At 35.6% G+C, this 15698-nt stretch overlaps 1 protein-coding gene across 4 annotated transcripts in view; it reads right to left on the reverse strand.

The window, feature by feature from the left end:
• The window catches only part of GXYLT1 (glucoside xylosyltransferase 1), a 53330-nt gene that overhangs the window by 13587 nt on the left and 24045 nt on the right, over nt 1-15698 (reverse strand). For all 4 annotated transcript variants that reach the window (XM_045465816.1, XM_045465817.1, XM_045465820.1 and 1 more), the window contains 3 exons: nt 11938-12189; nt 5043-5166; nt 4556-4728 (listed from right to left, as the gene is read on the reverse strand). In XM_045465816.1, coding sequence (XP_045321772.1) covers nt 4556-4728; nt 5043-5166; nt 11938-12189 — 549 coding nt within the window. The remainder of the gene's footprint in view (nt 1-4555; nt 4729-5042; nt 5167-11937; nt 12190-15698) is intronic.

The raw sequence follows: 15698 nt of genomic DNA on the forward strand, positions 1-15698 counted from the left end.
TATGATCTGTTCAAAATATGAACAAATCTATTAAACATTCATGAAAGACACAAATGGAAAGATAGCCCTTGTTCTTGATTAAGATGTCTCAACAACCAAACGTCTCAACACCATCAAAATGTCTGCAGCTCCTAAGAAGCGGACTCACTACCAATAAAAATACAAAATGAGTTAATATTTGTAGAAAAAGATATCTACAATAGCTAGGAAAACAGTAAGAACAGGCTCTGAAGAAGAAGTAACCCTACCAAATATTAAAATATAACACAACACCTTCATAATTAAAATAGTATCGCATTAGTACAAAAATAGGCCAATGTAACAAAACAGAAAATCCAGATATTACAACAGAACTTTAGTATATAATAAAGTCAGTATCTCAAATCTTTGGGTTAAAGACAGACTTAAATAAACGGGTAGTGAGACAAGATAGCCATTTGGGAAAAGGTCCATACCTCACCGAATACAAAAGATTAAGTTCCAAATTGAGCAGAAGACTAAATGTAATAAATGATACAGTATGCAGGTGAATTTTTCTACAACCTGAGTGTAAGAATTAAAAGGCTTTCTAATTATGAATTTTTCTTAAAACTTTTAAAAACTTGATTACATAAAATTAAAAAAAAATTTTTTTGCAAAAAATGCTACAAACAAAGTAGAACTGGCAGAAAATATTTCTAGCAGATATCACAGATAAAGGACTAATGTCCCTAAAATACAAAGAACTTACAACAATTGGCAGGAAAGGAGGGGGGAAGCAAACACCAAAATTCCCTCATGGTGATGGTGGCACAACTCTGTAAATATGCTAAAAATTACTGAATTATGCACTTTATTTTTAAATTTTTAATGTTTATTTAATTTTGAGAGAGAGAGAGAAAAAGACAGAGTGCAAGCAGGGAGGTGGGGGGTGGCAGGGCAGAGGGAGAGGAAGACACAGAATCCGAAGCAGGCTCCAGGCTCTGAGCTGTCAGCCCAGAGTCCAAGGTATGTCTTGAACTCATGAACTGCAAGATCATGACCTGAGCCAAAGTCGTAAGCTTAAGGGACTGAGCCACCCAGGAGCCGTGAATTATGCACTTTAAATAAGTGAACTTTGTATATATAAATTATGTGTCTAGAAAATTATTTATTTTTTTAATGTTTATTTATTTTTGAGAGAGAAAGAGAGCACAAGTTGGGGAGGGGCAGAGAGAGGGAGACACAGAATCTAAAGCAGCTCTAGACTCTGAGCTGTCAGCACAGAGCCTGACACAGGGCTCAAACCCACGATGGGGCGCCTGGGTGGCGCAGTCGGTTAAGCGTCCGACTTCAGCCAGGTCACGATCTCGCGGTCCGTGAGTTCGAGCCCCGCGTCAGGCTCTGGGCTGATGGCTCAGAGCCTGGAGCCTGTTTCCGATTCTGTGTCTCCCTCTCTCTCTGCCCCTCCCCCGTTCATGCTCTCTCTCTGTCCCAAAAATAAATAAACGTTGAAATAAAAAAAAAATTAAAAAAAAAAAAAAAAACCCACGAACCATGAGATCATGACCTGAGAGTCGGACACTTAACCAACAGAGCCACCCAGGTGCCCCTCAATAAAATTATTTTTAAAAACCTACAGAATAGGTAAAAGAGACCTGAAAGAAAATTCACCAAAGAAAAGATATGAAAATGGCCCTTACATATATAAAATGATGCTGACCTCACTCATAAAAGAAATTAAAACTAAACTAAGATTCCATTTCTCACTCATCTAAATGGCAAAATTTTGAAGGCTTGAAAACACACTCTACTGATGAGGCTGTTGGGAAATAGGCCTCCTCATAAAATGTGGGCAGGAATTCAAATAATCCTTCTGTAGGGGAAATAGGCAGTATCTTCAATCCTTAATGCCACTTGCAGGAACTTACCCTGAAGATACATCTCCCATCAATACAAACATATATACGGCAAGGTTATGCACTGCTGCATTATTCAGAATTCAATATGTTGGAAACTACGAAAATGTTCAAATGTAAGAGATTGCTTGAATAAACGCTGGTATATACACAAAACTCTGAAATAGGATACAGTCTTTAAAAAAAAAAAAAAAGATAAATGGGTGGGGAGGATGGGTGAAACAGGTGATGGGCATTAAGGAGTGCACTTGTGATGATCACTGAGTGGTGGATATATAGAATTGTCGAGTCACTATATTGTACACCTGAAACTAACATAACACTGCATGTTAACTATACTGGAATTAAGATAAAATTTTTTAAAAAGAGGAAGAGATTTATTAATGCATGAATTTTTAGACTTTTAAGTGAAAAAAACAAAGCAAATAATATAAACAGTATGCTTATATTTTGTGTAAGAAAAGGGGATTACAAAAAAGAAAAAGAAAAGGGGTATTACAAAATATACATGTATCTGCTCATATATACAGGAAGGACAAATCAGAAAACAATGAAACAGGTAATTTATGGGTTTGGGGGCTTGGGGTGGAAGGGGAGGGGGAAAAGTGATACTTCTGAGTAAACCTTTATATAGTTTTGACTTGTATTAACATTTAGCATATCAAATTAAAGTTGAATCAGTAGGAGCATCTGGCTGTGTCAGTCAGTAGACATGCAACTCTTGATCTTGGGGTTGTGATTAACTCCCCACACTGGGTGTGGAGATTACTTAAAAATAAAATCTTTAAAAAAAATAAAAATAAAAAAATAAAGTTGAATCAATAAAGGAGGAAAAAAACTTAAAACTGAAAGCATATCGAAGCAAATAAACCCAACTGTATTTCAAATGAATAAAATAACCACACGGAAAGGTAGGAAAAAGAACTAATCCAAGTAGCTGCTGAACACAGTATTGAGTACATGCTCTCATGGGGGTATGGGGGGAAAGTGGTAGATAATGGGAACAAATCCTTAACTCTTCTTAGTAGGTTGGTTTTTACCAAAGAATACAGCATTTCTAAAATTATTTTAAATGTATTGTAAGATTAAGCAGATAGGAAGTGCTTTATGTCAAAAAGCAGGATTCTAACTGTGGAAGGAGCTAAAACATGAAAACAGAGTAGAAAGCAGGAAGAGCCTTGGGGCAACAGTGGAGGCATCAGTGTGGGTACATGATTGTATATCATATACACTGAATGCATATATGTGTGTATTTAATTTTCCTAGCTCTGTCACTGAAAGAGCTCAGTGGCAAAGACAGTGGCTCAGAAGCAAAGACACCCTTGCGGCAATAAGCATGCCTAGCACCCAGAGCCCTCTAAAAGAAACCAGAGCTCCTTTGACAGATAGCTATTTTCAGGGTTAAGACAGGGAACGTAAAACAAGTTGAGCCTAGCATATTTTGTTGAAAAAATAATAAAGAGAGGTGCCTGGATGCCCAGTCGGTTAAGCATCTGACTTTGGCTCAGGTCATGATCTCATGATTCGTGGGTTTGAGTCCTCCATCGGGCTCTGTGCTGACAGCTCAGAACCTGGAGCCTGCTTCAGATTCTGTGTCTCCCTCTCTCTCTTTCCTTCCCCCATTCATGCTCTCTCTCTATCAAAAATAAGCATTAAAAAAAATAATAATGAAGTGGTACTCAAAACAATGATGGGAATATGTCAGATGAGCACCCGAGTTTACCAAAAGCGACTCCCAATGACCAAACTGGAAACAACTTAGGCATCAACATAATAAAAGGAAATACTGCATTATAAATCATTAAAAAAAAAAAACCTATCAATGACTTCTTACTGTTAATGTACAGATCAATAAATTGATAAAAAGGGATGGCTCTACTTTACAGGAGAATGCTAGAGTGCCAAAGTTGTATGCAGAAGGACAGCTAGGGCTGGATAATCATCAATTTGCGACTACCACAGTAAAGACTGGTTTGAACAAGAACCAACAATGGATGCTATATACAGTTTAGAAATTTTGATGAGAAGCAGGGTATTTCCATAAGAGGGAAAAAAACCTACACAATGGAGAAACTGAATGACATTTTGAGTGAGTGATTAAAACCAGCATCACCAATGAAGGGCAGGCACACAAAGGTGACTGTGAATGTGATACCCTGAGAAGGACACATCATTTACATAGTGTTTTGCCCTGGAGGACATACCCTAAACCTCATCATAAGGAAACATCAGACAAGCCAATATAAAGAACAGTCTAATACGGAAGTAAAGAGGCTCTACTCTCCAAAAATGTCAATGTCATAAAAGACAAAGAAAAACTGAGAAACTGTTCTACATCAAGAAAGTAAAGACACATGAAAATAATATATCAATATTAAATTTCCTGAGTTTGGTACCTACACTGTGGTTAGTAAGAAAATGTCCCTGTTCTTAGTGAAAACACACTCAAGTCTTTAAGGAATAGAAGAGCATTATGTGTGCAACTTATATTCAAATGGTTCAGAAAAAAACATGTCTATATAGAAAGAGAACCAATGATAAAGCAAATGATGTAAAATGTTAGTAATTAATGAACATTAGTAAAGGATATGGACATTTTTTGTATATTCTTGCATATTCTCTAAGTTTGTAAGAATTTCAACATAGAAAGTTCAAAAAATAAAAGAACACATTCTTACATTTCTCAGTGCTTCATAAATAGCTCTAAATGCCGGTTGTTTATCATCATGGTAAACACCTCTGTTCCCATGAAGAATAAAGATTCCTTCTTCTTCTGCTTCCTGGCAATTGCTTCCATATATACAATGATCTGGTCGATAATTCCATTGACATGGAAAAACAAAAAGGCTTTCTATGTGAAGAAAAATAAAACAATAAAGCAAATAACTCTAATTCCACGAATGAACATTCTGCAAAAATTTTAGTTTAAAAATACTGCTCTTACAGGAAATTTAAAATAGTGCAAAATACGCTTGGCATTTAGATCCCTTCCTACGAAAACAACATGAAGAAAAGTTTAAAAATAAACGTTTTACTCTGTCTTAAACATAACTAGTGATATTCATTAATATAAGCCAAAGTCAAATAAATGCATTTCTTCATTTTTGACTACATATTACCTGATTTTTTACAAATGCAAAGAATAAAAGAAATTTAAATGATTACCTGGATTATGAAAAAAGATGATATTCAACAGATCTTGATCCCCCCATGTGATATTCAGTTTGTATTTTTTAAGCAGTGGCATAAGTATATCTCCCCATCGCAGCCGTACAGCTGTCATGTCATTCTGTGGGGAAATACATCAAGAAATCCTCAGGCTTCCATGTTTCAAATGGCAGCACAAGGACAGTTCCCCATTCTTCCCTTAGCATTACAGAGCAGCAAGGAGAAATGCAAACTTCTTTTCTTATAAAACCAAGTGACTCAAATGTAAACCTAAATGTGAGTAGGGCTGTCCTTTTGGGAGCAGGGAAGATAAAAGAAGACATCTGAAGCTGCATGTAGAAGTGACAAAACTAATAAAAGTCAGGAAAGATTAGGAAAGAGAAAGTAGGTGACAGTGTAAAGTACTATGACTATGACCTTATCTTAAAATGCAGATAGTTTTAGTACTTGTATCATATGTCTAGATATCACCTATGTCTATGTCACAGAGCTTTTTGGGGTTCAACCTGTTAATGTATAAGGTACTTGGAACTTTTTATCTAATGTATAAATAAAAAGTACCTGGCACATAGTACATACTTAATGTTAGCTATTACTGTTACCGTGATCACTATCATTCTTAGACTGATTTGCTAATTTTTTATAATTGACATTTCAAAGAAATCCACTTGAAACTGATAAATCAAAAACAGTAGTGAATTTTATCATTTGCCTTTTCAGTCTCTATAAAGTTGCTCATAAGCTCATTATTTTAAAGCAGAAAGTCAAATACCCAAGGAAACAAAAGAGTTCAAAGGGGGCTCTGGATCTTGTGAATGTGGGTGACAAGCGGTGGAGCCGAATACTAAGCCTTTTCAACTCATTTCCTTCTTTTAAACTCTCCAGACTTAAACCAGTATTCCTCAAACTGCAATTTACAGTGTGCAGAACAGTGAATTTTTGATGTCCTTCACAATATTAAGTACAGAAATTAAGAGTAACATTTAGAAACATTTATAGCAATTCAAGAGAATAATTTTATATTTAATCTAATATGTTTCTAGTCACACACACAAAAATGTAAAAAACATTTTTCTAGTAACTTATATACATAATTTTTACAAACATATTGGCTCATGAAAAACTAAATTTAAAATACAAAATTGATCCTCCATACACAGTTTGAATGACATTGTTATAAGCTATTCTAGGATATATAATAAACACAATGGGGGTGTAACAATCTATTCCTTAAGAAAGAGAAAGAAAAGCCAGAGTTTCTGGGGGAAAAGCTACATATTTAAACTAAATATTATCTGCTATAGTCATATTACCCTCGTGCCAAGTCTCTCAACACAGTAAACACAGTAATTATAAAATAATCAGGAATTCCCCAAAACAATGACTGAAAGATATTTTATTTAAGGAAATAATAAGAAAATACTTTGTTGACGACTCTGAAGTAAGTCATTTAGCATGTTAACTAAATGTTCTTAGGGTAAGAAAAGGGAAATCTGAATTATAAAAGGACAATGACTAGCAACACATTCAACACACAGGGCTGGTGAACCCCTTGCACCATGCCATTTTCAAATCTTCATTGGATTCTGTGCATTCAAATACATAAATATAAATATATAAAGAAATACACCTATTCAGGGGCACCTGGGTGGCTCAGTCAGTTGAGAATCTGACTTTGGCTCAGGTCATGATCTCAGGGTTCATGAGTTTGAGCCCCGCATTGGGCTCTGTGCTGACAGCTCAGAGTCTGGAGCCTGCTTTGGATTCTGTCTCTCTCTCTGCCCCTCCCCCACTCGCACTGTCTCTCTCTGCCTCTCTCTCTCAAAAATAAATTTTAAAAAAAGAAATATGCCTATTCAAAGAAAAAAAATCAATGAAAGATGAAATTACAAGGTCTAGTGAAGTCTTCAGAAAAAAAGGAAAATAACTAAGGAAAAGTTCTACTATAAAAATATTTGATAAAAATATATAAAAACCATGTTAAAAATAACACTATTATATGCTAATTATATAACCTAGAATATCCAAAACAACTAATGAAAAACTATACAAAATTAGTTTAGAAAAGAGGAATTACATATAAAAGAAGTTCAAGTTAATAGAAACTGTTTTACAAATAGAGAAATGGTCAAGGGGTATGGACAAAGAGCCATTCCCAAAGGAGGAAACAGAAATGGCGAAAAATTAAATGAACACGTAATTTTCCACACTGGTAGTATAGTTGACTAGGAAAGTGTAAGTTAAAATAGGAAGTACTTTTCAGTCATATAACTACATGCTCATACTAGTACACAAAAAAATAAAACCAAATCATCCATTCTCTGCAATCTCAAACACATATGTACTGATATAAAAATCAGTTATATATTTATTGAGTGAAAAAGGCAAACTGAAGATATATAAGAGGAATTTATTTTATTTAGCTTATTTACTTATTTTGAGAGAGAGAGAGTATGAGAGAGCAGGGCAGGGGCAGAGAGAGAGAGAAGGAGACAGAATTCCAAGCAAGCTCCAAGTTGTCAGCGCACAGCTTGATGTGGGGCTCTATCCCACGAACCATGAGGTCATGACCTGAACCAAAATCAAGAGTTGGATGCTTAACAGACTTGAGCCACCTAGGTGCCCCTATAAGAGGATTTTATAGGTAAGTGCTCATGTACCTGTTTATCTGTTTCAAAACACATTTTTAATGGGTCTGAAAAATACAAAACAAAGTTTATGACATCATTTGGGCAAAGAAATGAAACTGGGAATAGAGGTATGTAAAGGGTGGGGCTTTTCTTTTTATTCTACATACAATTAAATAAAATTAAAAACATAAATTTTTTAGGGGCACCTGGGTGGCTCAGTCAGTTGTGTCCAACTTCGGCTCAGGTCATGATCTCGCAGTTCATGAGTTCAAGCCTTGTGTCGGGCTCTGTGCTGACAGCTCAGAGCCTGGAGCCTATTTCAGATTCTGTGTCTCCCCCTCTCTCTGTCCCTCCCCTACTTGTGCTTTCTCTCTCTCTCTAAAAATAAACATTAAAAAAAATTTTTTTTAAAGAGGCCTTATTTATATTCTTTGTTTTTTCCCAATAGAAAAAGGTTAAGAAGCATCCTAACAGGGATTCAAGACTGCAAATATAATCATAACAAAATACAAAGCAACAGCTTAACCATGACTGTATCATTGTATACCATGCATAATGAGAAACAACAAAAAAGTAGAAGTTTTATTTGAATTTTTAATACATAACTATAATGCATCAGGTTGGAAATGAACAGTCATGAATTGTAGGAACTGTGTGACAGCAAAGCAAATTAAGAATTTAAAGTATGGTCAATATCTTAAATGGGTAGTCTTACAGCTTTTCATCCAATAAGAACCATAGGGCAACATTCACAGATGTGTACAAAACAGTTTAGAAAGTTACTACAAGTAATCAGTTATATCACTAGAGCCAGAAACTGTAGAATCAGTAGGAAAAAACAAGGCAATGTTTGCTACAGATATAGTCTGGAAAACAATCAGGAAAAACAAAGACAGACATATGAAAAAAGGAATCAAAAATTAATAAATTTTATAGAAACCTCTCACCAATCATAAATATAGTAACATCTGAAAACAAAGCAAATCTCCATTGTTCCCACAGGGCAAGAACAGGTTTGGAAAACAAGGACAGTAGATGTGAAGTAAATTGCACCTGCTGAATTAATGTATAATCATGCCTCTCATAGCCTTCTTTAGTAAGTCTATAATGCACAGATGAAAACACAAGTTTAAAAGTCTTGAAATGATTTCAACTCCCATATCTACATCTCTAGTTGGTTTTAGAACATGCCACGACAAAAAGAAGGGGAGAAACTGCTAAAGTATTTAAGAGTGACATTTAAGTAAGTAAAAGATAATCATAGATTTGAACTAGATAGTTGTAACTTTGAAACATTTGAGACAATAAATAATGGTGTTATACTAAATTATCTACGGTTCTTTCCAACAGTAAACTTCTCATAATTCTATGAATTTTGAATGAAGAGTTACTGAGAAGTCATATTATTCCTTAGCAGGTAATCTTACAGCACCATCTTCTGGTATAATATTACTGTGCATAGGCTAACAATCCAAAAAGGAAGACCTCATGGTATTATGCCTGTTTTATTTAGCAAAACCTATGGTTCATGAGATTTTAAAACTCAAGCTATATTAACAAACTGGGTAATTGAAGAAATGTTCACTGTTAAGCAAGAGCATAGGTTACACTAGCCTCATTAATGCATTCAATTGTAGGAGACAAAACTGAAAAGAATCAAGATTTCAGAAAGGTTCAGAAAACAGGGAAGCTAAAAACCAAACCAAAACAAAACAAAACAAACAAACAAAACCAGGTTTACTACATCTACAGAAAATAAGGATGATGGGTACAAATGGTCCTAAGACTCAAATGTCAAGGCATGGGCAATGCTGCAAGCAGCAATGTTGCCTGTATCAAAGATAAATCGAGGAAACAACTCTAAATGGGGCCAAGATTTAAATGAGACACACAAATGCAGTAATAAATAATGGTATTAATTCCAGTTCACCAGGAGGCATAAGAAAAATATCTGACAAATATACACACATATATCCTCATATCATAAAAGACATAATAGACTTTAATGTTTAACATAGCCCTAACTAGATATAAAGGGATAAACGGTAAGTCTATATGGGTGTTTCAGAAGTCACTGCTTGTAGCTAACATTTAGGTGCTTACTATGTGCCATGCTCTGCACTAAGCATTTTCTTTTTATTTTTTATTTTAATTCCAGTATAATTAACATACAATGTTAGGTTCGTTTCAGGTATATACAACATAGTGACTCAACAATTCTATACATTACTCAGAGCTCATCATAATACGTGTACTCTTTTAATCACCATCACCTATTTCATCCATCCGTCCACCTTCCTCCCCTTTGGTAACCATCAGTTTGTTCTCTATAGTCAAGAGTCTATTTCTTGGTTTTTCTCTCTCTCTTTTTTTGTTCATTTGTTTTGTTTCTTAAATTCCATGAGAGCATATGGTGTTTGTCTTTCTCTGACTGATTTCATTCAGCACTAAACTCTCTAGATCCACCCACGTTGCTGCAAATGGCAAGCTTCCATTCCTTTTTGTGACTAACATTCCATTGTATGTATATAGCACCTCTTCTTTATCCATTTATTGATCGATGGGACACTTGGGTTGCTTGCTTCCATAATTTTATGGCTATTCTAAATAATGCTGTATAAACGTAGGGATGCGTATATCTTTTTGAATTAGTGTTTTTTTATTCTTCGGGAAAATACCCAGTAGTGGAATTACTGGATCATATGGCATTTTTATTTTAAATTTCTTGAGGAACCTCCATACTGATTTCTGTAGTGGCTGTACCAGTTTGCATTCCTACCAACAGTGGCCAAGGGTTCCTTTTCTCCAGATCCTTGCCAACATCTGCTGTTTCTTGTGTTTTTTATTGTAGCCATTCTGACAGGTTTTGAGGTGGTATTTCATTGTAGTTTTGATATGCATTTCCCTATTAATGAAGGATGTTGAGTATCCATTCATGTCTGTTGGCCATCTGGATGTCTTCTTTGGAGAAATGTCTGTTCTTCTCTTCTGCCCATTTTTTAACTGGATTATTTATTTTTTGGGTGTTGAATTAGAGAAGTTCTTTATATATTTTACATACTAACCCTTTATCAGATTGGTCACTTGCAAATATGTTCTCCCATTCAGTAGGTTGTCTTTTGTTTTGTTGATGGTTTCCTTTGCTATGCAGGTTTTTATTTTGATGTTGTACCAATAATTTACTTTTGCTTTTGTCTCCCTTGCCCCAGGAGACATATCTAGAAAAATGTTGCTACAGCTGATGTTAGAGATATCACTGCCTATGCTCTCTTCTAGGATTTTTATGACTTCAGGTCTCACATTTAGGTCTTTAATCCTTTTTTAGTTTATTTTGTGTATGGTGTGAGAAAGTAGTCCAGTTTCATTCTTTTGCATGTAGTTGTCCAGTCTTCCCAACACCATTTGTTGAAGAGATGCACTAAGCATTTTAAATGGATCTCCTTTAAACTGACAACCTACACAAGCCCAATTATGATCTACTTTTCAGTTGAGAGAATTAACATTTGAAAATTAACCGGCTAATGGTTAAACAAGTGCACAGGTGGCAAAGTTAAATATAAAGAGTTTGACTCCAGAGCCCAGAAATTACAATGACATAAAACTCATCAACATAAAATTGGTAAATACAACATACTCATGTATTCACAATGCACAGAGAAACTAAATAGCCTGATTCTTCCACTGACCCACAATCTGAGAGGTAAGAAACATGCAAGAATTTTTTTTAAAGTTAACTTCCAATAGCTCCCAAACAGCTCACGTTTACTATGTGTTAGCCAACATTCTAACTCAATCCTTACAAAACCCTATGATATAGGTAATGTTATCTGCCATCTTCATTTCACAGACGAGAAAACTAAAGCCCAGAGACATTAAAAATTTACTCAAGGTCCCAGAGGTTCGAACCAAGCAAACAAGCTACAGAGTCTTAAGCTCTTAACCACATCTCTGTGTTCCCCCAAGATGTTCTACAGCTGCGCAATTATGAAATGACAACTACTACCTGGAATAACAATCTAGGAAGATGAAATTCACTACTTAGTGTAATGTTATTTTACTTCGTTGTAATGACATCTGGCTTGATCTACCACAATCCTCCAACAGACAGAATAGTATGAACTCTCTTCTATTATTCTAAATAAATGGAAGATTTCTGAATAGTTTAATCTACTTTTTAATAAAACAAAATTAAATTGGAAACCAAAAAATGTGTGGGGGGAAAACAAAGAAATTTCAACCAAGCACCTGTATCAGTGACTTACCTTGAAATACTTCCTTCTCATTCTAGTCATATTCATCAACATAACTCCAGAGTTTACTCCAGTTTTTCCATAGTATGGGTGTCTGGCAAAGCGATTATACCATCCTATTCGAGGCTCTTCATGTTCTGGTGCCATTGCAGCAATTTGTGTGGAATTAAATTTCTTTAGTAAAGACCAAATATCATCAACTGGCCGTAAAAAAAGGATATCCGTGTCCACGTACAAGAGTGAATCAACTTCTTTCAGGATTAACTATAAGAAGAGAATATGAAACAATAATTATATTTCTATTTATTTAATATAAAATAAGAGAAGCTTTAACAGTAAAAAAAATACCTATGAGATAAACTAATTTACATTAATTTTTAAGACATTTTTCCTGTGTCATTTTTACAATAGCATATATATATATATGCACTGTGCTAATCTTTATATTAACTTTTAGAGAAAAAAAGCTACAAAAACAAATCAGAACAAAAAAATAAATACTGTACTAACAATTGGAAAAATAAAGATTTGGGAGGAAATTCTTTTCATGATGGAAAATAACATTAACTTAGCTGACTTACATCTTGAATCTTAATTTCCTGAGATAAATACAGAAATAAATCAATACAAACAAAGATCTTCTCAACATGTTCTCTCGGTCTATAACACTAATGGCTGGTATGTATATATCATTTTGGTCTCAACTAGAAAATGATGAACCCAAACCACCTAGTTCTGGAGTCCACACTGTTTTGTTTTTGTGCTTAACTTGTGGTAGGGTCCCCTACCTACCTAAGGAAAGAAAGAAAAAAAAAAAAAACTCAAGGTAACCTGACTATACGTGTACATGACAACATCCTTCATGACCTTGTAACATGAGATCACTTAACCGGACTGCATGGTTGTGTGTGTTACCATACATGGGAGACAAAGAAATAGAAAATACATTTAAAAACTACCCCACGTGGCATTCGGGCTCAGTTCTTTGGGCACGAACCCAACTGAGCAGTGCCGGCATGAATAAAGTTGCTTCCTGGAAAGGAAAGCCTCTGTGCACGACTCTCTGTGCGAGAATCCTGCTACAAACTATCTCCAACAAATCAAAGTAAATGTGCATGTACTTAGCAAGGGTGAAGACAAAACTTGTCCTGAAAGAAAGACTAGCTACGTTGTTATTTTCTGAGAGATGTTAAATATGTTTTCTACAGGGATTTTTCAAGGAAAATACTTTATTTCTGCCTTACCCAAGAAGTTTAGAATCCAACTCTCACAAATTTAAATTTATTGCATACATCAGCATATTAGTACAACTCAATTATTACATTAACCTAAATCTTTTGGTGGCTCAGTTGGTTAAGCCATTATCTGATTCTGGATTTCAGCTCAGGTCAGGATTTTGCAGTTTGTGGGTTTGAGTCTCTTATCAGGCTGTATGCTGACACCATGGAGCCTGCTTGGTATTCTCTCTCTCTCTTTCTCTCTCTCTCTCTCTCTCTCTGCCCCTCCCCCACTTGCACTCTCTCTCTTCTCTCTCAAAATAAATAAACTTTAAAAATTAAAAAAAAAGAAAAGAATATAAAGAGAGTAAGAGTTCGATCCTCGTTCTGCTCCTTTTCAAAGTTGTTATCTCCTCCTGCTGTTAAGGTTGAGTCATCACCTTAATGAGCAGCTTACCAGGCTGCAATCAGCCCATTCTCTCCTTGATTTAATATCAAGGTGGTAAAAAATCTGATGGTTTGACTACAGAGCCTGAGTAGGGAAGATTCACTTGTTCACAGATCCCAATTACAGGGTATGTATGTATATGTCTGTATGTCTGTCTCTCTTTGGGATGCAGAAAAGTGAAGGAAATTGTTTTTATATTAACATGTTGCTTCTGTACCATGAAACAAAGTGTGTTTACAAATTATTATATTGTTAGCAGACTTGGAAGACACTGATCACTGTTGAGAGCCACTGTTAACTGGAGATCAGACGTAAGGTTAAATAATAACCATGTCAGCATTTTTTCTATAGTTCCTTTTGGAGGAGGCAGGAGTTGGAAGAGCTTACATTAGTTGTTTTCATCAATCTATATCAAATGAAGAGAAACTCCATGAAAAAAATTATAACTTAGAAAAATAAAGCATCAATTTACTTAAATCTAGTTAAAAAGATGCAGAAGTAACAGTGAAATATGAGGACAATTTGACAGGTCTCAAATATATTTACTGTTTCAAATTCCATTTAGGAATTTAACCAGATTACAACACTAAATGATCTGGCAAATTTCATATCACAACATTAACAATTTAACTTGTTAATAATGCAGAACAAAATGGAAGAGAAATGGTTATAATATTAGGTTTCTATCATCACATACTATTTTTTCAGTAACATATTTATTTAATGCCATATTGTATTTGTTTAACCCCTGCCTCCCACATTGGACAATAAGCTCTAGGAAAACAAGTCTGTTCCATTCATTCCTATATACCCAACACTTCTGTACAGACTCTTGGCAGAAAACAAGCACTCGGGGCACCTGGGTGGCGCAGTCGGTTAAGCGTCCGACTTCAGCCAGGTCACGATCTCGCGGTCCGTGAGTTCAAGCCCCGCGTCAGGCTCTGGGCTGATGGCTCGGAGCCTGGAGCCTGTTTCCGATTCTGTGTCTCCCTCTCTCTGCCCCTCCCCCGTTCATGCTCTGTCTCTCTCTGTCCCAAAAATAAATAAACGTTGAAAAAAAATAAATAAATAAAAAAAAAAAGAAAACAAGCACTCAATTTATTAACTAAATGAATGTGATACTACAATGATTCCACATTAAAATTCTGTCTTAAACTTTTTTATTTTTATACTTTACTTATTTGGGGGGGGGGGAGGACAGAGAGAGAACAGAGAGAGAATCCTAGGCAGGCTCCACATTGTCAGCACAGAGCCGGATGTGGGGCTCGAACTCACTAACTATGAGATCACAACCTGAACCAAAGCCAAGAGTCGGACATTTAATTGACTATATCACCCAGGTACCCCATAAACTTCTAAAGTCTACAAGAAATATCTAAAACTTCTCGCGCTTTTTCCCTATCTAATCCTTTATTTGTGTGCTTCTTATAATGGAAGCAGAGACTGAGGAAGATCCTAGGATCTGAATTTTTTATGCACGGCAACAAAGTTACTGGTTAGGCAGACTCTGCTAAAAATTATAACTTTAAATCTTACTGATGACTTGGATTTGGTAAATTATATTCCTAGTATACTAAGAATTGCCTTACTCCACTTAAGAATAACAAATAACGGGGCGCCTGGGTGGCGCAGTCGGTTAAGCGTCCGACTTCAGCCAGGTCACGATCTCGCGGTCCGTGAGTTCGAGCCCCGCGTCAGGCTCTGGGCTGATGGCTCAGAGCCTGGAGCCTGTTTCCGATTCTGTGTCTCCCTCTCTCTCTGCCCCTCCCCCGTTCATGCTCTGTCTCTCTCTGTCCCCAGAATAAATAAACGTTGAAAAAAAAAAAAAAAAAGAATAACAAATAACTAAAGTTTCCTCCCCCATAATTCAATCACTTTCCAGGATCTTGTCAGCTTCTTAAGTTCAATATTCTACTACCATAACTATTTTACACATTATAATGGTCCTAACAACTACTGTGAATTTTAAAACTGTGGATAAAATCAACTCAAAAGAAAGAGGTAATCTTGCTTCTGAATATTTTTACGTTTAAAAAAATGATCAGGGTTTATCACCAGAGAATAACACCAAAGAATCGCTCCACTGAATAAATGGTTCCCGTTTCCCT

The sequence above is a fragment of the Leopardus geoffroyi genome, chromosome B4 (assembly GCF_018350155.1).
Source record: "Leopardus geoffroyi isolate Oge1 chromosome B4, O.geoffroyi_Oge1_pat1.0, whole genome shotgun sequence".
Lineage (NCBI taxonomy): Eukaryota > Metazoa > Chordata > Mammalia > Carnivora > Felidae > Leopardus > Leopardus geoffroyi.